Raw genomic sequence first — 22,457 nt, forward strand, 5'->3', positions numbered from 1 at the left:
GACACACACTTCTGTGTTTGAAGCAGTCTCTGACCGTGCCTGGGTCCCAGGCATGGCAGACAGGGGTTGAGGCACAGACCAAAGCTACCACAGATCAGCTTAGGGTCCAATCCAGTTGTCTCCACCCTGTTTCAGGAAGGAACAAGGACATTCTGCTTGTCTGTGAGGAAAAGCACTTGTTTCTTTTTCTCCTAGGGCTCAACTGCCTTGCACAAGCCACAGAGTTGTTGCCTGCAGTGTAACACACAAAGTTCCAGATAAATGGCACCGTGGTCCCAGGCAGGAGGAGGTGTCACTGCTGTGCTGGTCTGGCTCAGTGGATGATTTCTTGGTGCAGGATCTCAACTGGTGATGAGTAGATCATGCAAAGCTTATTGCAGAGACTGACAGTGATAAGGAACCAACTCCTTCTAAACAACATTTTCTGCTCTCCTTCCCTCTCAATTTGTAAAGTAACCAGTGGGGAACAGTCTCCTCTTACTTAGAGCCTAAGGGTGCTGGAAACACAGATACTGAGGTGACCACTACACCAGCCAGCAAGGGTGTATTAGGAGAATGCAAACTCTCCATATGAACTGAAAGCTTTCAATTGTGGTGGACAGCTGTCATGGGCTGGTGGATGTAATCACAGGGACACTGCTGGGATCTTGTGTGAAAACAAGTGAATAAAAAGTTCTCTCTTGTGCAAAGAGTACCATTGTTCAAAGAGGCTAGGTAGTCAGAGTTTCCATATGGAGACAGACCTATCATCCTACAGGGAAGATTAAGATTGCAGGTACAGAGATGAGAAGTGGGAGTCCCCTGAGCAAAGTCTCTGCAGCTGCCTCTTCAGCAATGAAGAAAAAGAATTCACTGGTAAAGCTCCTGTACCTTTCAAATCGCATTCCAAAACTGGTTTCAGGCTAGTTGAAGCCTCTGGAGAGGTTACAAACAGATGTGATGCCTGTGAGCTTGGTACTGTCCTGCCTCTTGCTTCACCATGGTCACTGAGAAGAAGGGAATGCAGCTCATCTCCGAGATGTCCGGCACGCCCGGGCAGCGCCCTGGAAGAGACAAACCCACAAGATCACAGACTGCCCACAGCTGCCCCTGCAGCATTTCTGCTATTGCCCTTGGCAACCATCCCAAATCCCACCAGGATCACAGTCCTTAAGGTGGCAGAGCAGCAGGGGTGTAGCAGCAGAGAAACACTCCAGTAGTAAAGCTGCCAGCTGCAGGAGGGACTCTGCTTTTGTCTCTCCAAATGTTTTTTGGCATTCCTGATTGGTTCATGTACCAGAGGATGACTAGATGCAGTGCCACTTAATTCTTTGAGAATATTCTTAGCCATAAAGCTTGCTGAATCAAGTTTATAAGAGAAAATACAGCAGCCACTCCACCCCTAACAAGTGCTAACTTCAGACTTGATTTCTCCTACAAGAGTGGACTTCTTTAGACAACTTCTCTAAGTTAGGTTACTGGGAGTTCAGTTCAGATATTGGCTTCTTGCCTTGTAGCTACCTTCCCTCATACCTGCTCCTCTCCTTGGAGCCCTGGTGGTGCAGGGCAGTTGGATTCAGGGTCCTGCAGTTCCACCTTGGTGGCTATCCTTTTCCCCAGAGTGTCAGCCTGGAGGAGGTACTCAGAAGAGCCATACTGCTTCCTTCTGGAACTGGACACAAAATCCTTGCTTTCATCCTGTGCAAAGGAAAATAAAAAGGGTTTGGAACCAGGGTCTATGAAGGATCTGAAACAGCACTGGGGTCCTAGTGCCAGGTTTGCAGTGTAAGGTGTGAGCTTGGGTCATTTTGGCAAGGAGGGACTTAAACCACCAGGCCAGCTCTGCCATGGCCTCATTTATGTGCTATTTCATAAAGATCTTTTCTCAAGAACCCTCCAGTAATTTTAACCCAAGTTATGGGTGCACAGTCACAAAACAGGACAGATCCCTTTGACAAAATTACTGAGGTCCAAGGAAGTATTCATTCTGTTTTCTCTCTCCCATCCAGTTATGAAGGGGAGTGATACAGAGGGGCTTTGCTGAGAGCCTGGCATCCAGGCATCACCCAGGTTAACCCACTACAGATGCCCTGGACATTAGTCCCCAAAGCAGGGGAGAGAAAGGGCAAGAGGCAGCACATCCCTGGATGCTGCCTGGGAGACTTTTCCAGCAGATGCACTTCTACCATCAGAGAAGTGATGATGGCTTCCCTTGAAGACAAGCCTACCTTTAGAATTTTGCCAAATTTATGCAGCAGACAGCCCAGCTCCAGTCATTAATGTCAGAGGCATAAGAAAGCCATGCATTCATCTGACATTGCTGCTGCTCATCTGCTCCCTGCCCCCAGCACATTTGCACTAATTTTCATCAAACATCACACCAGAGGAATACAGACTTCACTCTGTGAAACATGAGCCCTAACTCAATGACTGCTCGAGGTCTTGCATTGCCTCAGGTCCTTAGGGAGCTGGAGAAGGCTGGCTGCCAGCAGCAGAGGGAGCTGGTCCCCAGGCTGCAGCACCCACTCATCCATCAGCAGCTCCTGCTCCCTGGGGCTCCCAAAGCAGTCAATACCTCCTGTAGCTTCATTAGAAACATTTGCCCAAATCAGCCATACACTAAGGGAAGGTTGCAATGGAAGAGAGCAAATTAGATTTTGGCAAAAATAGCACAGATCTCCCGTTTCCCAAATAAGATTCTCAAGGCAATGTCAGACTGTGGATGGTGGAGCTGGAAAGAGGTGACAGGTGATACCTTTGTAGGGCAGCTCAGTGCCCAGTCTTCTGCCAGAGAAAATAGCTACATCTTTAACTGAAACACAAATCCCAGCAGAAACAAGCTGCTGTGATATATGAGGCATATTACAAGCCTGAAGATATCCCTCAAAGGGTTTTTTCCCCAAGGGCATATGCAACGATTTAAGTTGCATACAATTTGCTGTATCTAGTACAACTGAGGTTAACTTCACGCTCGCCATTTACAAACTAAAAGTACACAATCTATGACCAAGAAGTCAGGTTTGTGACTCTGTGGTGCCAAGGGTGACTTTATTGCAAAGTCCAACACAGAGAAAGATCCCAAGCTCAGTTTTGTGTGAACTAACCGTGTGGTTGCTCTCCTGACACAAGCAAGCCTGGAACCCAGCTAATCCTGGATACACTTGGGTTGACCAGGCAGAGATCAGGCTGCTCTCTCAGGTACACCTCAACTGCTGTGAAGCTACACAGCTGGCAAATTTATCTGCCAGCAACCTGGGGAGCACCTGCAGAATGCACTGCAGAGGTACACTCAGCTCGGGGTGGGCTGCCAGGAGGAAAACTGAAGAGAAATTCCCAGTTCCCACTGTTTAGGGCTCTAAACACTCAGCTGTAAGCAGAGATTGCTTCAGTTGTGACAGTCAAGGCTGTGGGCACAAAGAATTGAAACTCCTGGGACAAAGGACACCCTAGGAATGGATCTCTCATTTCCCAAGCACACAAACTGCTGTTCTGTAGAAGAACAACTTCAATCATATCAGCTCTGCTTGGATTCATGAAAAAGTAAAACAGATTGCCTGCAACCCACCCTGGCCAGGGAGACAATGTATTCTCAGTTTCCAAATGTAGCTGGAAGGCCACCCTGTACTTTCTAACACCAGGCAAAAGACTCTCTGCAAAGCTAAGTGCAAATTCTTCTGTGCTTCTCATAGCCAGAGAAGTTGAAGAGAAGATTTGAAAATATAAAACTCCATGCCTATCTCCACCAGTTCATCTTCATCAATGCCAAAGTCATTCAGTTATGAACCCATCCCCTCTGCCACCAGCCCTGTCAGATTATCCAGCTTGCTTCCTCCTGCAGACTGGCAATAGCAGGAGCTGCTCAGAAAAGTGCTACAGGAATAGCAGAGGCAGGAGCTCCAGCACAAACCAGTGTGGGGTTTAATGGCCAGAAGGGCACGTGCTGTAGGTGAATTCACTTGAAATCTGCCAGAGCCTGCAGGTTGCAGGTTGCAGTCACCTCTCCAGGTTGCTGTCAGCTCCAGTGGCAAGCACATCTCACCAGACCAGCTGTGTCTGCATGTGTCACTGCTTCGAGGGACTCCCCTCACCGGTACCAAAGGAACAGGAAAAGAGCACAGCTGTCCTTGTGGCTTTTGCTCCTTTTCAGGTGGAATATTGACACAGAGCAAGAAGAGAGCAGCCTTGTGTTACCAACCACCATCCATCTGTTTAGGGGATGCCCAGGAAGCATTTCCAGACCAGAATCTGGCTTAATGCAAGGAAACCATAAAGCGCTTACCAAAAAGAGCTCTATCCATCTCTACAGCTGCCATTAGAGCTACAACTCTGCCTCAGGCACAACTCCACTCAAATCTGCTCACTTCCATCGTTTTTTCATTGCTATTCCAAATTTAAAATGCCACATAAAGTCACTCTGAAAAACATACCACATCCTACTTAAGCTGTGACTATGTCTTTTCTGATGCTACTATGTAGTTATTCATATGGCATTACAAGACCCAAGCAGATGGATCTCATTTCAATAAGGCTAAATCTGGTAATTCACACATGAGAAAGTTGTGGGCACTGTGAATTGTGAATTCACTGAAGGAAGACAGCAGGAGCTGGGAGAGGCAGCACTTAGGAAATAAGCTGTAAGAATTTCAAATCATGCAGCCTACAGCGAACAGGCAACTTGGAAAACCTCATCAACAGGAAGAGTGTAGAAGGGAGGATACTCACAGGTAGCGTGGTGCGCTGCCAAGCAGCAGCTGCTGCAGGGTCACTTGCACAGCTCCTGCGTGTCAGCAGCTCTGATGCACTTAAGTTACTTTTGGTCCTTCGGGACCCCAGTTCAGGGCCACTCCAAGAATTAGCTGTGGAACTTGTCCTTGAGGAAGTCTGCTCCAGGATATCTGTTTTTGAACTATTCCCTTCCCCTTCTAAAAGGTCCACTGAGGATCTACACAAGTTTGTGGCACTGAAAGTTGCACTTTTCTCCACTTTGGTTTGAGAGTCCTCCAGGGAATGCAGGCCTTGTCTTGTTCTCCAGGAACTTCTGACAGTGACGTGCTTTGTTTCGGATGAACCTGCATCTGACGAGCCATGGCTCTTCCAGCTGATTGTCTCCAAAGGTGTCTCACTGTTCCTCTCAGTGAGTTCAGAAGTCTTTAGCATAATGCTGCTCCTCGAAACCACTGTTTCAGCTTTACTTCTCGGTGCTGCCTCTCCACTTCTGTCTGTCTCAGGTGACTTCAGAGCACTTCTATTAATCGAGACCTCAAAGGGTGCAGGAACATTATTTGTTATTGATGGTGAAGGCTCATTTGAAGCAACTCTGATGTTGCTGGTGGTAACATGCCTTTCCTTTGCTGCTGTATCTGCAGTGGTCCTTGGAGCTGTTGGCTCAGAAGGAAAGATTGTGATGCTGCTTGTCATTTTATTTGTTACCATTTTAAAAGTAGACTTCTGTTTGTCTGACTCTGCCTCTGAAATAGTCCCTCCCATGATTGCCTTCATATCCTTCTCAACAATTGCAGGTTTAATGATGGCTTTTGATCTCAGAGCTTCTCTAGGGCTGAAGGATCTTCTGGATTTCGATCCTCCAGTGCTGGCATCTGATGGTTTTATGCACTTGGTAGATTCTTCATCATTCACAGTTTTTTTGTCATTTTCAAAAAGTGATGCTCTAAAAACTCCCCTAGAATTGGAGAACTGCTTGGAACTGACTTTCTTTCTTGTCTCAAAATCTGACTGAGTGGTTGGTTTTTTGCCTCTCCCTGCTTCTTCATCTGAATTAAGTTTTTCCTGGTTACTCTGGATGGATTTGGAGTCAGTTTTTAAACCCATATTTACATAATCTGTTGCTGAACTCGAAGGCTGCTCGGTGCCTTCTTTATCAAGACCTGTGAGAAGCTGCAGAATGTCTTCCTGACTCCTGGAGTGATGGGAACGCTTCGTTAGTGTCGAAAGCTTCACACTTTCAAGTGATGTGTCTGCAGCTTCTTTTTCCTGGGACATTGCTGCCCTTTTAGCCCTCCCCTCTGAGGGCTGTCTGTGTGATGCAGCAAAAGTGCTCACTGCTTCCACTTTAGAGGCAGCAGAGTCTGAGACTGACACGCTGGAGGACACATGGTACCTGTATGCCGAGGCTGTGCCATTGGAAGAGGTGTGGTTCCCCCTTGTGAGCTGCGTATCCCCCAAGCACTCACTGACTTCAGCCTGACCTGTTTTCAGCTTCTCAGACAAAGAACTCGTTGATTCTCCTTTGCTTGACTTTTCATCCCGTGTGTCAGCACCATTTTGGCAGTTCCCACGGAGCACCTGAGACGGCTTTTCAACCTTGGATCTCAGGCCTGTATCACCAACAGGCTTGGAAGGTGCTTTCCAAGACTTCTGCTCCTGGGCAGCAGGAGGATATCGGCTGAGGACAGATGGCTGCTCTTTGGATCTCTTCCCCTCGTTCTGCATGATGCAGCCTTCCTTCTGACCAGAAGAAATAGTGGAAGCTAAAGATTTCTCTTCCAGCCTTCTTGTATCTGTGACAGCAGTGTCTGAAAGGGCAGCTTTCCCTGCTTTTCTGTTTATTAAGCTTGGACTGGGCACCCTCTTACCGCTATGGCTGTAGCTGTCATTACTGAGAGAGAAGTCTCTGTTCCGCGCTCTCTCCCGGCGCTGCTGTGGTGAGAGCTCCCTTGGCTTGTGCTTAGGGGCTGTCAAATCTGTCATGACACCTCTGTATTTAGGTCGGTCATGCTTTCCCCTGCTAGAAAAGCTTGTATCTTCATTTTCAACTTCTCCATTCTCCAGATCTTTCTGTTTCTTTATTTGCATTTTTATTTCTTCTAGCTGACCTGTTAAGAGTTTGTTTTTATTCTGCTCACTCAAGTAACTGTCTTGCAGATCATTATTTTTGGCTCTCACTTTTTTAAGTTCTTCTTCTAAAGATTCAAAATGTTTGATCTGAATTTTAAGTTTCTCTATTTCTTGGGTGAGATCTTTCACTTTGTTGTCTTCCTGGTTTTTATTCTTTTGGTTTTCTGATTTATTCCTGGTTTCATTTTCTACATGTTTCAGGTAGTCCATACTTCCCTTCCTCCTGGTCTCTTTTGAAGGCAGTGCAGAAGTCAAGTCATCTTCAATTCTCATATCATTTCTGTCCAGGAGATTGTTGGATGACCTTTCTAGCAAGTTGGATGCATTTCTAGTTTGATCCGCCCTATTTAGTTTATTGTTTTGTTCTAGTTTCTGTGTTAGCTCCTGGATTATTTTTTCATTTTGCTTTTCTCTTTCATTAAAATGTTTTCTTTCCGTGACAAAGCTCAGGGCTAAGGATTTCAGCTTTTCTAGCTCAGCTGTTAAGGTCTGCTCAGTTTTATCCAGCCGATCCTCAGATGATTCCAATTCTTTCACTTTCACTCTAAGTATTTCTAATTCTGTAGATATCTTTTTGGTCAGGTTCTTTTCTTCATTGAGGCTAAGACACAGCTGTGTACAGTCATTCTTGCTCCTGCTGAAGGCCTCCTCCAGCTTCTCCAGCTCTGCCATTCTCCTCTGAAGGAGTTCAATTTCTGACTTCAGATCTCGAGTGAGGCTCTCCTCCTCTTCAAGCTTTTCTTTCATTAACCTGCAAAGCTCTTCAGCCTTCCTAATTTCTTCATCCTTGCCTTCAATCTTCAGCACTCTTTTCCTCAGGGCTTCAATGTCAGCCAGCATGCTGGAGTTGCTGCCTTCTGCCTGGATAACTTTGTCCTGGAGGTCAAGCAGTTCATCCTCTGCTTTCTGCAGATTTTTCGTTGCTTCCTCCAGTTCATCAAGGCGGCGACTAAGGCTCTGCAATTTGAAACGTAGGTGCCGATTTGAGGTTTCCTTGTAACCTGTACATTCTGCCATGATTATTTTATTCCTTTTAGAACAAAGCTTTTCTTAGTCTGGGTGAATGGCATACACCTTGTGTATTTCCAGTATGTTATGGCTCCTTTGAGTGGAGGCAATCTCACCCTAAAAGGAAAAAAGCTCAAAATTAATATAAGGCTCAGAATAGAAATATACTTACTGTTTAAGTTAGGCTATCAATGTTTATATAAATAACTTTTTAATTGAACCCATTTCTGAGTACTAAATTAAGTGAAATGAAATTGCAGAGACAGTCCATTTACTTTGGTTATACAGGGTTTCCAAATCCAGCCTGTTCCCCATAACTAAGGGCAGGAAGTTTCCTCCTCTGCTGGTCTGCACAGGTGGTTTGTGCTCACCCAGTGCTCCACAGGCAGTGCAGCTCTCCCGTGTGACATCCCAGGTTGCAGAGGGTCACACTCATGCAGGACTCAGGTCCCTGTACACACACACGCCCATGTAGCAGGCACCTTTCCAGCACTGCACCTGTCTCCTGAAGACACCTTAGTGATGAAGATTCAGAAATTATGAACAGAATTAGAAAAAGGCAAACCCCAGCCACATGGTAACCACTGAGGATGGGGCAAGTCCCCCATACTACCTGGCAGATGGAGGGGACTGGGAGCTGCTGCCATTTGACACTGCCAGTATTTCTACACATCACATCCCAAGGACATTCGACCAGTGGAGTTTTAAGTTTCTCCTTCCCATTTCCAAAGCTGTTGTTGCCCTCAGCTGCCACCCACTCAGCCACCCAGGAGATGAGCAGTTGCTTATGCCTCTCCTTGCTGCTGCTGAGCATGAGCAGTGATTAGAAGCCATCAGCACACTGACACACTCAATGTGAACCCTTCCCAGCTCAGCTCAGAGCTGGCAGGATGTTTTTTAAACAACTCCTCTGTGCTTTGAGGGAGGAGCAGAAAGGGGCCCCTGGGCAGACCAGAATGGCCACTGGGGGGATGTGAAGTCCTCATCTGGCAGTCAGCATTAGCACAGTCCTGTCCTGGGCCTGAGGCACCACCCAAAACATGCAAGGGCTACTGCAAACTGAGTGGAGGTAGGATGACTGCAGCTCTTTGATCTGCACCCTTGTTCAGGCAGTCTGTCTTGGAACAGGACTTGACTTCCAGAATTTTTGTGGACTTCTCTGCAGAGGAAACAGCAGGAGTTTCCTGTTGCATAGCATCAAGTAGTGATGAGCAGGATGTGCAGAGGAGACAGTGCCAGTAAGGGAGGCAGCAACATCCTGGCACACACCCTTGGGCTGGGATCCATTTCCAGGCAGGCAGGGGGGCCCAGGCTGCACCCACCACAGGGACCCTCTTGGTGCACACTGGGCACCCTGTGGGACCCATCTCCTGATGGACCAGGGGGGATTTGTGGGGGAATCATCATCCTATGTGGCTGGGCTCAGGCTCTTCCAGCCCCTGAAGGGAGCACCACAAACAGTACCAGAGAGGAACCTTGGTGTCCTGAGTGCAGCAGTGCACCCAGCCTTGGCCACATGCCTGTCCCCTCCCTTACCACCATGGCCATGTCCTGCTCCTGGATCACCTTCCCTCATGCTGTCCACACACCATCGAGGCCACTGCAGCTGCCTGCAGGCAGGAAAGGCTGTTCAGACCCCAGCAGAACCCCAGGAGAAATGTCACTGGACCAGCACAGGAAAGGCCACAGCGAGCAGATCGAGCAGATTCGCAGTGCTCTGAAAACAAAAGCCTGTCCCCACCAGGCCATGGAGTGGGAGTTAATGGTTAACCCAGCAGCAGCTCCTGGCTGGGAAGTGAGAGCAGCCTCCTCCCCAGACAGCCAGAGCACGATGGGGCCACACCTGCACAGGGCTGGTGGCTGCTGCTGGACGTGGCATTGCTCTAGCACTGCCACAGGGTGCAGACAGGCTGTGGGACATTCACAGAGGTATTCAGAGCTGGACCAGAGATGGCTCTGGAACTTCCCAGAACTTCCCCAGCTGACATGATTTACTGCCAGAGAGGAAAGAGGCTTATTAGTTTAATAAGGAGAAGGAGATGTAAAGCAACATTTTCTACAAACAATAAGATCTACAACAAATCTCCTAGCTGGAGGCCCTTTAACTTCCTGACATAGCCAGAAGTAACCTCAGTGCTTGGAGACAGAACCAGACCAAATCAGTACTATAGATAAAGTGCACATTTATAAGATTGAGGGGAATTGGCCAATATAAAATATTATCTTAGGTAGTGACTGCTCTGAAATCATTATTTGAGTTAGGGCTTGGACCAGAGAACTCAAGGGAACTTCCAACCTGAACTACTCTGGCTGTTTGTGACTGTTCTTCTCCAGTCTGTCAATGATACCAAAGTATCAAAACAAATGGTACAGGACTCAAACACTGGGACTATTATTAATACTAATTAATATTGTTGGTGGATAATTAAACAGGATCTGTTAAATAATTCTGATAAAGCTTGCAAATGTACTGAACAATCTGATATAGTTGTATGCATTTCATATTTCTCTCTCTCTCTCTCTCTTTTGGAAAAGTGAGCAGTTCTCAGCCTACCTCTATCTTACGATTTTTGGAAAACAAAACATCAAATACCCAAACCAACAAAACAAAGCCCCAAAAAACAAACAAACAAAAAACCCACCCCAAACCATTGAAAACCCACACGAAAACAAAAAGCCACAAACAGCAACATAAAAACCCCAGCAAAAACTAAACAAACAAACGCCCCCCCCCAAAAAAAAACAACAACAACAAAAAACCACAGGAAGAAAAGAGGATGATAACTTTCATAAACAGGAAGTAAACAGTGGTAGTCACAAATGTAGTAGGGGGAGTTCAGCTTACCAGGGCCATCTCAGTCACCAATAAAATCAGATTAAAGACTCTGGCCAGCTGTATTTCTGGACACACTGGGATGACATTATTTTGTATGTGGTACTGGACTGTATATTTACACATCCAAGACTGATGCATCTGACTTTGCTTAGCACTCGAGTCTTCTAAAATCAAAGACAAAAAGATGCTCAGCTGTCTTCACCTGACCTTGCCAAGGAAACAGACTTTCCACAGGAGGAGAACTCTTCCCCCACTGCCAACAAAGGGAGCCCAGGCATGGCTCAGGCACAGCTATCTGGATTGCAGATGTCTCCCCCAGGAATGATGCCACTCTTTCTCCAGGGCCATGCCTCAAGAACATGAACCGAAAGTCTAGGAAAGCTTTGGAACAGCTCAGAAAAGCAGTTAGGTGTGCTTCCTGACTCTTTAAAACTTAAAAACCTAATTTCACCTCAACAACAAGGGTAGTCCTGCATTAAGAGGCACAATAGCACCCCTTCAGATTCGAGTTCTTGAAAGAACATTCTTCAAATGAGACATGTAGGAAGCCTGGGAAGCCTCCAACTACCTGTTACTCAAATAAAATATCAAGGCAAAATATGTGGCCAGTAACTATGTACAGGAAAAACAGATTTTGTCTGATCTAAAAGGTTCTTTGTTAGAGCACATGGAGTCAAACCCCAACTTCACACATTTTAACCAATTCAAAGCAGTACCGTAATACCAAATATTGCAGTGATTGCAGTGATTTTACCAGGATTCACTATGTAAATTACTCATTCTGATTCTACTTTCCCCTCCAGATTTATCATTGGGTTTTCTGATCTTCCTCAACAAGTGTGCATATCTCCTAACTACATTTATATTTAGCATTATCAATTGCCTGCTCCCACTGTTTCAGACTGCCTTTGAGGGCTCTTCTGACTCTGCGTGGTTTTGGCTACACCATCCTGTTAAACAGCTGTGAGAATTCAGTGCTCAAGACATTTACTAGAGTCATAACTCTCAAGTACCCTTCAAGTTCTTAAATATAATTTTCTTCTGCATACTCACGTCTGCTCATTATCTACAATTTGATGAAAATATTTCTTTAGCAGAATCATTGGCTTTAACTTCCCATGGAACTACTTTAACTTGCCTGCACAAAACACATACAGTCAGTTCACAGCTGTGAACAGAGGGAAAGAACCTCCAGCTAGAAACATTTGTGTTAGCTAAACACTTCATGAATTGGGAGATAAGAATCACCTGTTTCAGGAGGAACAGTTAAATGACTGCTACCTGAGACCTACTCACATCATCTCTGCCAGAGCTCCTCAGGCCTGCAATGCTAAGGAACATAAGGAACATCTCCAGATTCACAGAAGCATCTTACCCTACACATCACGTTCCTTGCTCTGATTTGGTTGTTGGGATGAGTCCCACAAGCACCCACTGCTCTTGATTTCAGGATGTCCCCAAAACACTCATGTGGGAAAATAACTGCTGGAACCAACTCCTACAGTGCCCTCTGTTATGCCAAGATAAAAATGCAGCCAGCTGCCACACACGTCTGTCGAGTACTAGGAGACACTGGTATCTCTCACAAGCACATTTTGCATTTAATCTTTGGGTTTTTTAATCTTTTTGCTTGCACTTTTATACTGATAATGCAACATCCCTCACGGTGGCTGGGTGAGCCTGAGCTCCCAGTGATGGCACTGCTGGTGTGTCATCATCAGCATATATGATACATTTGGCTTTGCCCAATCCTAAAGATGAATGAGAACTATTAAAGGCTTAGTCTGCAATCTCTTTTTACTAATTTGTTTGTTTGCTCTTGAAATTGCCAGGGCTTCCCATACACTCTGGAGAGCAGCACTCATCAAAGGCAATAGAAAATCAATAGATGCAAGCACAGCTATAATCAGGGAATAGAAAAGCAATTGCCTCACTGGAGTTTGAGTCCTTGGGATCCTCTGTGTTGTGAAACCACACAGGCTGAGGTTTGCATTCCTTAGCTGACAGGTGGCCCAGTTTCAGGTGAGGAGCAGAGCAGGGCTATTGTCCATGCTCTTATGGATGGAGCACATATCTGGTACTACTCCCTCTACTTCCCCAAATGCTGGGGTGAATTTAGATCCCCTCTCTTCTATTCTCTGCTAAACTATTACTCAGAATATCCCTGCAAACTGTATTTTTGCATTGAACACAATGCTAGGAGTGTTTGGACACATCTGGGGAAAGGAAGCCTTTGGCAATGCCTCCAGACTATGAATTCAAATTACATTAGGTGGCTGATTACATTAGGTGGCTGACAGTTACTCCAGGCATAGGGACAGCTCTGTGGATGTACATCAGCAAAACCTGGGGTAGCAAGGAAGCTCCTCTGATCAGTCCCCAGTGGCCAAGCAGGTTAGGGAGAAGCTGATGAAACTATCCTCCTGTTCTATTGCATACTTTTCCACCTAGAGCATAAATTAGGTGCACTGGTTGCATTCTGCCCCATGTGCACATACACAGTTTTAATTAAAAGGTTTCTGGTGTTGCATACGTATGCAAGGGAGTGTGAACATGTCATGCTCACATACAGTAATGCTGCTGATGAATCATGCTTATATCACAGCTCAACGTGGTGAGAGCATCACTGGGACTTCTCTTCCCTGCCCCAGGGTGAAATGGGCTGGGAGGAGTCCAGCATGTCATTCCTCATTTGTAAAGTTTCTCTACCATCTATAGAGAAAAAAGACATAGGTGTCACAAATTACAGCAAATGGCAATACTGTGGCCAGAGCCTTCAACCAGTTAAAAAGAGAAGGAAGGAAAGCTTTTCTTAATAAGATTTTGCCTTTTGTGAGCTCTTTCCAGCACCTGGTTCTCGACTTGACACAATGACACGCAGTCATGAAAACAGGAGAAAATCACTTAAGAAAAGAAAAAGGGCATAAAACAAGACGGACTCAACAAGAACCAAATGTGACAGCAACCCTGCATGCCACCTGCAGGCATCTAACAACCTCCTGGGACAGCTGAGCACGCAGATGATGTATTTGCTTACACGGGAACGGAACTCTTCCCTGGCCCCACTGAACAAAGGCAAAATGACTTTTGGGGATACACATATTTTGAGGGATGAATTGTCTCAGAAATTGCTGCATCTAGTGGGAGAGGAAATTCTAAAACTCGGAAAAAACTCAGCAATCTGGAAGTGGGTTGATTATTGACTAATACAATATGAGACTCGAGATGTGAAATAATGAGACAGCAGTCAAAAATAACCACAGTGACCACAACCTTCAAGGAAACTCATATTTTGACACCAAATAGCAGCCACAGCAATGTGAGACACTGCAGCAGGCTCTGCAGATGCTGGAAAGGATCTGGCACATCACTGAGTCACACTGACCCTACGTCAACACTCTAATCACCCAGTGAACTCCTCAGCACTGCTCTTCTCCTTGCAATATAAAATAAGTTTCCCTATATGGAGCTTTAGCTTTCCTCTACAAAACCACTCTCCTCCAGCTTCCCCTTGAAATCACTGCTTGATTCACACTGGAAGGGCTCACTGAAAGCAGGTCTGAGCATTTGCTGACAAGGTGCAGCATTTCCTTTCAGCAATACAGAACAGTGTTAATCTGCACAAGGGCCAGAGAGAGGGCTGCTAGTGGCATCCTTGCCCTGGGAGCTCCATGGCAAGGAAGATGTTACCCATGCTCTGGAGCTCGTGATCAGAAATGGATTGATACTTCCAAAGCCCCTCAGCATGCTACTCCTATGTGCCATCCTGCACTGGAATCAAAGCTGAGAAAGAGGTTTTATTTCTTCCCATGCTGCCACTTGTACTGTCCTCAGAAGCAGATTTTACTGTCACATTTGATTTCACAAACACTATGCAGGCACTCTTCAGCGTGCCACAAACTTGGCAGCATCCTGCAGATGGCATGGGAAAAGCAGCCCCAGCTCAGTGGTGCTTTTGTAATAATTACTGGACACAGAAGTCTCCCACCTCCTTCACCCTCCATCCCTCCCTCCCATCTCCATCAAGCTTAGTTTGAAAGGACTTCAGGGACCATGGCTCTCACCATCACTTCAGCCCTGAAATATGTGCTAGCATGAAGGTAGCTGAGCCACCCATGGGCTAGCTGAAAGTCCCAGACTAACTGAAAAGATTCAGGGGAGATTCAGAGCAAGCAACACCCAGAAAGTTATCAGAAAAATGAATGAAATGATATGTTAAAGATTATTGAATGCAAAGAACCCAAAGTTCTGTGACTTGGGACATCTCTGGAAGCAGACAATAGAGAAACACATATTCACTATTTTCATGTTCCTCCCCAACATCTGGTTTGCTACAGCTAGGATGCTGAGGAGACAGGCACCTCAGCTGGACCTACAGTGCCTTTTCTTCTCTCCTGCATCACGGCATTTTTTGTGCTTCTCAAACTTCAAATATTCCCAGACATTCTGCACAGAGTAAAAGCTCTTCTCAGACTTCTTTTCCACACTGTCACTTGACTCCTGAACTTGCTTTTCTACCCTCTTCATCTGGCCACCATAAATCTTACCTTTCAAGCACAACATTATTCCCTCCATCCTCTTCTGAAATGCTTGTGCTGACTGCTGGGCCAGTACCAACAATCCCAGTTCCTGCTGGTGTTTTCACTCCCTTGCCCCATCCTGTTACCTTCTGCTTGTCTCTGGTTGGGCTCACTCCGTTCAGTGCCCTACTTCTGCTTGTATGTAGTGATACACTAGAGAACTTCTTGCTGCATAATGCTATGGAAGCTAGAAGTCCTCATGGGTTCATAAAGCAGCAATTAGACGGAAGAAAAATCCCTCAAAGTCATTCCTACAGGGACCCACTCCTAGCTCAGCAAGACCACTTGAGACAAAACTCGCAGGTTGGAAGAATCCTTTGATCTGCTTGGTTGCACACTTCCCCTGACGCTCTCCCTCGTTCCCAGGTGTCCATTTCCAGCCATTGCTCTCATCCAGTAGGGCTCTTATTATCTTCTTGGGCTCCTTTATTGTCCTGTCACACACTTGTCCAGGTGAAACAGGACTAACACTGCATATCTGACAAGTACCACACTGCAAATTGGCTACACACCCAAAAGCACACACAATTTTTCATCCAGCAGCATCTACAGAGCTGGGAAAGACCTGCCTGGTACAATACCCTTAGTAAGATAAACTTCAAGCATTCAGAACCATCTTTGAATCATTTTGCTCATTAGGCATAGGCAGCTCTAACCTTCACATTCTTCCTAACACTATACCCAAGAGCCACATGGCTGCAAACATATCCCTGCTGGCATGAAAAATATAAAGTATTGTGTGTTTCTCTGCATCCTATCTGATACAGGGCACATTCCATTCTTCTAACAGAGTAGAAGAACATCTGACTCAGCTTTGTAGGAACACTCCTTTGATTACTGTGAGTTTTTCTGACTAAAAGATTGGCTCAGGCACTCAGAGGTTTCCATGCAGATCCCTACAAACCCTGAAGAAAACTGGGATTAACCAAACGTCCTCCCAAAAAAACAGGCTCATGAACTCTGTAGCACAGACAACTGGCTACTCCTGTGACTTTCTCCCTGGAAGAATCCATTTTATTAAGTTTGCAAGTGCTAAAGGGAAAGCTTTCCAGTTCTCTTATAGCTGCCACAGGAACAGCTTGGGGAGCTGCCTCTCCTGGACTGCTGCAACTCCCAGTCCATCCATTTTCTGCCTTGGACAAAAATGAAAGGACAGGCAGGCAAGCAGCCTGTGTGTGACACGTGTACCCAAAATGTAGTCTGCTAGAGCTGTAAAAACATTCAGGCATTCACCACAGACAAAAAAAGTCTGCAGCACTGTCAGATAATCACCCAGCTGATCCCAGTTTGTTAAGGCCAGGTGGAGACTGCACTGTCATCAGTAACCAAGAAGAGCATTAGGGTACACCTGTATCAGTACACGAGCCTGGCTTAGGCCTGTCCTCTGTGCCAAAGCCAACTGGCACAGAACAACCCCTGCCCTTTTAAACCTGCTTTGCCTCCAAACATGACAGACCTTGTCTGGGAAGATCCAGGCCAAGCCATGCCAAGAACTGTACATACATAAGGCAGCATTGATGTGATCAGGATTGTCCCTGCTCCTTAGTACTAGCAGGGAAGATCTTTTGGGAGCAGCTTAGACTGTCAGCTTTAGCTCCATTTCAGGAAAGGTGCCCTGTCCTCTCTGCACGCCTTGCCCTGTGCACACAGGATTTTGTGAGCAACTCCAGCAGGCACTGCACAGACCCTCAGACTGATGGCCTGAAATAAAAATGATCATTCATATTTCAGTAAGTGTCTAAATTTTAATTTCCCATCAATCTTTACTAACAGCCCTGTAACTCAAAAATTCTAAGCAGACAGCTAGGACTAATTACTCTGACAAAATTCAATATTCAAGTGTAAGCCCAGTTTTAACTTCTGTCTTGTAGGTCAACTTTATAAATCATTAGCATTGCTATCCACCCATTGAACAGAACAGCCCTGCCAGTAGAAAGAAACATGATCATCAGAAATCTCCCAAATCAGCAGAAATTTTACCCCAAGCCTCTGCAGAGCTGCTCTTCCTGAGGGGACCCCTCTTCAGGGCATGCTGCTGTTCCCCTTGATTTGGTGTGAGAAGCTTGTCCTGGCCTGGCTAACACCTGACACAGCCTCCCGCATGCAAATCCACAACTAGCCCTGCTTAGTGCAGATGCTGAAGATTAAATTGCTGGCACGTTTTCAGGACCCTACCCTGGGACAGATGGACAGCAGTACTTCTGCAGGCATGCTCAGCAGCCTGGCCTGCCCTGTGCTTGCAGCTGAAATGCAAAAGGCTGAGCAAAGTCTGCAATTAGCAGCATTTTAGGCTCGTGGAAGGGCCCCTGAGAAAGCCAGGGCATCTGATTCAGGTTACAGGTGCCACTGCTGCTGCTCTTGGAGCAAATCAGGGTTTAGATTTGAACTGTAAACTCCCAGTGAGAGGGCTGTGTGTGAGGGGAGCTGCAGTGCCCAGCATACAGGCACACTGGCAGGGGCAGCACTGCAGCAGCTCAAGCATGTGCTGGAGCTCACTGCAGCTGAGCCACTCTGCAGCTTTTGGACAAACATTTGTTAGAGATGTGGGAGAGCCAACAGCACACCTCAGCTCAGGGGCCTGGGGAACAGCAGGGTTAACACTGCTGTCTTGAAAAGTCCAGGAGGAACCTGTCAGCTATTAGAAATACCTCTGGCATAAAGGCTGGCCAGCTTGGGTTACACCAGCAGCATCACTTCCAGGCTTGAGGCTGCAAATCATGAAATCCAGACACTCTGAAGCAAGACACTGGGTGCTGTTACCAAACCAAGGTGCCAGCACCAGCTCAGAGTCTCTTCCAGAGCCTCTTGGTTGCCCTGCAGGAGCAGCAGCTGAACCCAGCAAGTGCCCAGGACAGTGAGCAGGCAGGCAAGACGGGGCACGACGCTGCAGCAGCTTCCCTCAGCCAGGTACCCACGCACTGCAGGCACTGACTCACGGGCGGGGCAGCCAAAGCCTGGCTGATTTCTCCCCAGAGTCATGTGAACTGGGTGGACCACGGGCACAGTGTCTCACAGCCACTTGTGCAGGTAAATGAAGGCTGGCTGCCTAACCAATGCACTCTGAGTAATCTCTACATCCTTCAAGGCCGCCCAATACAAACAGTTGGTAACTCTGTTCCCTGGCTGTACCACAAATACTAATTGTGACCCTGGACTCCCTTACAACAACCAGGGTTTTTTTTCTCTCTGAGCTCCCGACCTGCAGCTTTTTTGTTCCCTGGCAAGTGTGAAATCAAATGAAAGGAAGTATTCATTAACTTAAAAATGTCTTATAAATCACTCTTAAATATGATTTGCTCAATGAGGACAGCTGGGTGGATTGGAAGATCCTAACAGTAGTCTCTGTGTCCAATTTATTGCTGAAAATGCCCTCAGGTAACAAAAAAAGTAAATAAAATAACATTTACAAACAGGAACATGCTGCCTTTGTGAGAGCATGCTTGTAGCTGTGGGGACTTTAACCTCAAAATTAACACTCCATGGACAATGGGGAGACTCCAAGAAAAGCTGCCGAGATGGTGTTATGACACTGGGCAGCTCTGCCACTGAAAACTGCCCACTTGAAAGCCTTGATGAATTTATGGATAGAATACATTCACTTGCAGGCTGAGCCTCTCAAAATGACAACAGGCATTTCACACACAGACATACAGCATTGAGCAAGCAGGACATAAAGGTGAGGGCACCTCATTGCCCCAGCAGGCAGAGATCAGCCACATACATACCCTGTACCACACACTCAGCTCTGGGAAGAGCTGCAAGGGCACCTGATATTCTCCATAAGCCAGAGGTTCAAGGTCTGGTAACTGGCTGGGGCATTCAGCAGTCACTGCTGGGATTCTCCTTAATGCAGAAAGAGATAGCAGAGGGATACCTGGCCTCTGCTCCTTCTTTCCAAAAAGGGGCCAAAGTAATTCCCCATTTCCTTGAGGAAAAGTGTCTCCTCAGTGCTTGGGGATAAAGTGTTTCCTTTGACTAGAGAGGGCACTGAAACAGCAGAACAGCTTTAACTTCCCAGAGAGACCATCCTTAGCACCCAGCTGCCTCCTTCAGTAGGCAGCTAAGAAGCTGTTTGGAGACAGAAGTGAGGGACAGGATTTCCATCAGGGAGGTCCTGAACATACTTCTTCCACAGACAAGGCTGAATAATATCACCAACTTCAAAATTCTTCCACCTCCCACCAGCTTCTCGTCGATAGGACCTGAAAGGGTTAAAGATGCCATTTGACTCATGACTATCATGGGAAAACTTTGTTCCAAATTCTCCATTTCATGCTGCTAGAAAACCAACAATCTTGAATTACCATGTATTAAACAAGGCAGCTCTACAGGGCAGCCTGCAATTGCATTTAAGTACACTAGTTTTCCAAGGCTGTCGACTAATGGACAACAGACAGACAAATTCTACTGCTCTTGGAGCACAGGTATTCCTGCAAGCATTACACAAGATGCTAATGACAAAATCTGCAGGCCTAATGCCAAGCATTAATTTATCTGAATCCTATCCTAAATGAAGATCAGAGCCAAGAGGGCATATGCTTTTCTTGCAGCATGTTTAAGAAGTGGAGAGCGAGAAATAGAGCATGAAGCAAAAATGGCAGCAGATGATCCCCTCCAGGATTCCTCTTGTCTAACTGTGCTCACTTGCATTGTTATTTATGTGTCTTTTTTCCCCTTGTACTCCCTGGACTGAAGGAAGGATGTTTCATAGGAAGGAAGCACTGCTGTGGCTGTACTGAGACAGGGCCACACTGCTTCCCCCACTGCTATTCCTTTCTAGAGACGAGGGAAAGAATAGGAAAATCACATTTTCTCTCTCATCTTAGTTAGCAGTAAGGGGAGGAAGCTAACCTCAGTACAGCTCTGATTTAAAACGGGGTTAGTATCCAAAGCTGGAGCAGGTTGCTCAAGACTGCATTAAGTTGTGAAAATCTCCAGGGTCAGAAATGCTTCAACCCCTCAGGCCCTGTTTCCTGTCAGAACAATCTCAGGGAGAAAATTATTTTCCTTTATGTTCAGTCAGAATTTACCATGGTGTCACTTTCTGCACCTGGAATGGGGCAATACCCAGCATCAGCTCAGATTGGTGGATGAATGGATTGAGAGCAACCCTGCAGAGACAGACCTGGGGGTATTGGTGGACAAAAAATTGGACATGACCCTGCAATGTGTGCTTGTAGCCTAGAAAGCCAACAGTGGTCCTTGGCTGCATCAAAAAAATTATGGCCTGCAGGTCAAGGGAAGTGATTCTCCCACTCTGCTCTCATGAAACCCCACCTGGAGCACTACATCTGAAGTTCTGGCATCCTCAGGAAGACTATAGTGGGTTCACAAGAGGTCACAAAGAAGATCCAAGGGCTGTAAAACCTTTCTGAAGAAGTGCTGAGAGAGTTGGGGTTGTTCAGTCTGGAAAAAAGACCCAGGGGAGACCTCATAGTGGCCTTTCTATATATAAAGAGGGTTTATAAGACACAGGCAGACTTTCTACCATGCACTGTGGTGATGGGATGTGGGCACTGGTTTCAAACTAAGAGAGCAGGTTTAAGATTGGATATTAGGAAGAAACTCTTCCCTGAGAAGGTGGTGAGTCACTGGCACAAGTTGCCCAAAGAAGCTGTGGATGCTCCATCCCTGCAAGTGTCCAAGGTCAAGTTGGATGGGGCTTTAGGCAACCTGGTCTAGTGAAATATCCACCTGAATCTCATGACACTTCAGACAGCATCTCACCAATATTGAGCAGAAAATAACAGTTTTCTCTTGATCTGCCTCCCATGCAGTCACTGCCATGTTGCCAATGCTTTGCTGAGTCTGTCCAGCTTGCTGCTGCCATTCTTGCTTTTGCAGAGAGAGATGCCCCACCAGGTCACACACAGCTGGGCTCCAAAGCCCAAAAAAGAACTGTGCTGAACTCTCAGCCACATGTCCCTGCAGTTGCAGCAGTCACTAGAGGTACACAGGGCAGAGATTGCTAAAATAAGAAAAAAGTGAAGGAAAAAAAAACCCTACCCTGCTCTGCAAATCAGCTCAAAGCGTAGGCAGCTGAGGAAAAGTGAATGGAGATGATCTGTGTGTAAGGACTTGGGAGTGTGTTCCTGCCATAAGGCAGCCAGAGAAAGCAAGCCAGAGAATGGGGCTTGCCACTCCTGCTGCTGGAGGAGGGAAATGAGGGGCAGGTGACCCAGACCCAAGGAGTGCCACCTGGCAACCAAGGCAGTCAGCAGGGCACAGATGTTTCTCTCTGCCTGCACCTCCAGCCAGCCTCTCAGCCCAGCTCTTACACATCAGATACCAGCAGCCTGTTTGTGGTCTGTGCCCTGCAGAGACTACACCCCAAAGAGCCTCCCCATCTTCCCATCACTGCTGGAAAAGAGTTCCCCACCTCCCCAGATAGGAATGCTCCACTGCAGCATTGCTCCTGCAGTCACCTTCAAACACACAGGATTTCACAGCTTTCCCAAAGCACTGCTGATACTCGCTGTTCCCTTCACAGCCCCTCTGACAGTGGTTACAGACAAAAGGAAGAAAAGATCTATTCCAAACTGTGCTTCTTGTTCCCATGATCTGCCCAATGCATAAGGTAACATCCAGAGAATTTTAGAGCATATGCAGGCAGTTTACAATATACTAACAGCCAAAACTCACACAGAAACATCAACACCCACATTATATAGGATACCTTTATGCAAGGACATTAGTCACACTCAGCAAAATTAAAAACAATCCTGAAGAGCAGCTATACAGAATAGGATGCAGACAGAAGAGTGAGAGACTTCATCAGCAATTCTCAATTGCTTCAAGTTCAAATTCTCATCACAAAGCAGTACTACTAGTTATTTATAATCATCCAGGAACTATTGTTTTCCAGTAAAAACAGACATATTTCCAAATGATTCATACTACCTGAGACATTAATGTTTTTGCAGCTCTGTTCCAGATCCTGGGTCAGGAATCTCCATTCTATTCCGGTAAATTCCACTAAGATATCACATGTAACAACAAGTTCTTGAAGAAGTTTCATCAGATTTTCCCTTTAAGGTAACCCACTGCACTCCCACGTGAGGCACAGGCACCTCAAAGGCACAAGCAGCTGAAAAGTGCTGCAGTGGAATCAGATGATCAAGACAACCTTGGAGCCTCTGCAGCCTCAGAAACATAACCTGTGATTTTTAAATCAATCCAGTGGGGAAGACACAAGCCAG

At 46.3% G+C, this 22,457-nt stretch overlaps 1 protein-coding gene across 3 annotated transcripts in view; it reads right to left on the reverse strand.

Moving 5' to 3' along the window:
• Window positions 1–85: 85 nt before the first annotated feature.
• LUZP1 (leucine zipper protein 1) overlaps window positions 86–22,457 on the reverse strand; it is a 28,458-nt gene continuing 6,086 nt past the window's right edge. The window contains exons 1-4 of one of the 3 annotated variants that reach the window (XM_021554862.4): window positions 22,159–22,296; window positions 4,702–7,959; window positions 1,513–1,677; window positions 86–1,043 (exon numbers count right to left, since the gene is read on the reverse strand). In XM_021554862.4, coding sequence (XP_021410537.3) covers window positions 1,008–1,043; window positions 1,513–1,677; window positions 4,702–7,851 — 3,351 coding nt within the window. In that variant the 5' untranslated portion in view covers window positions 7,852–7,959; window positions 22,159–22,296 and the 3' untranslated portion in view covers window positions 86–1,007. Of the gene's footprint in view, window positions 1,044–1,512; window positions 1,678–4,701; window positions 7,960–8,213; window positions 8,358–22,158; window positions 22,297–22,457 lie in introns of those variants that run through there. The other 2 variants (XM_085559848.1, XM_021554861.3) reach the window with 2 other exon arrangements.

Source organism: Lonchura striata, chromosome 23 (genome assembly GCF_050655825.1).
Source record: "Lonchura striata isolate lonStrDom1 chromosome 23, ASM5065582v1, whole genome shotgun sequence".
In the NCBI taxonomy this organism is placed as follows: Eukaryota; Metazoa; Chordata; class Aves; order Passeriformes; family Estrildidae; genus Lonchura; species Lonchura striata.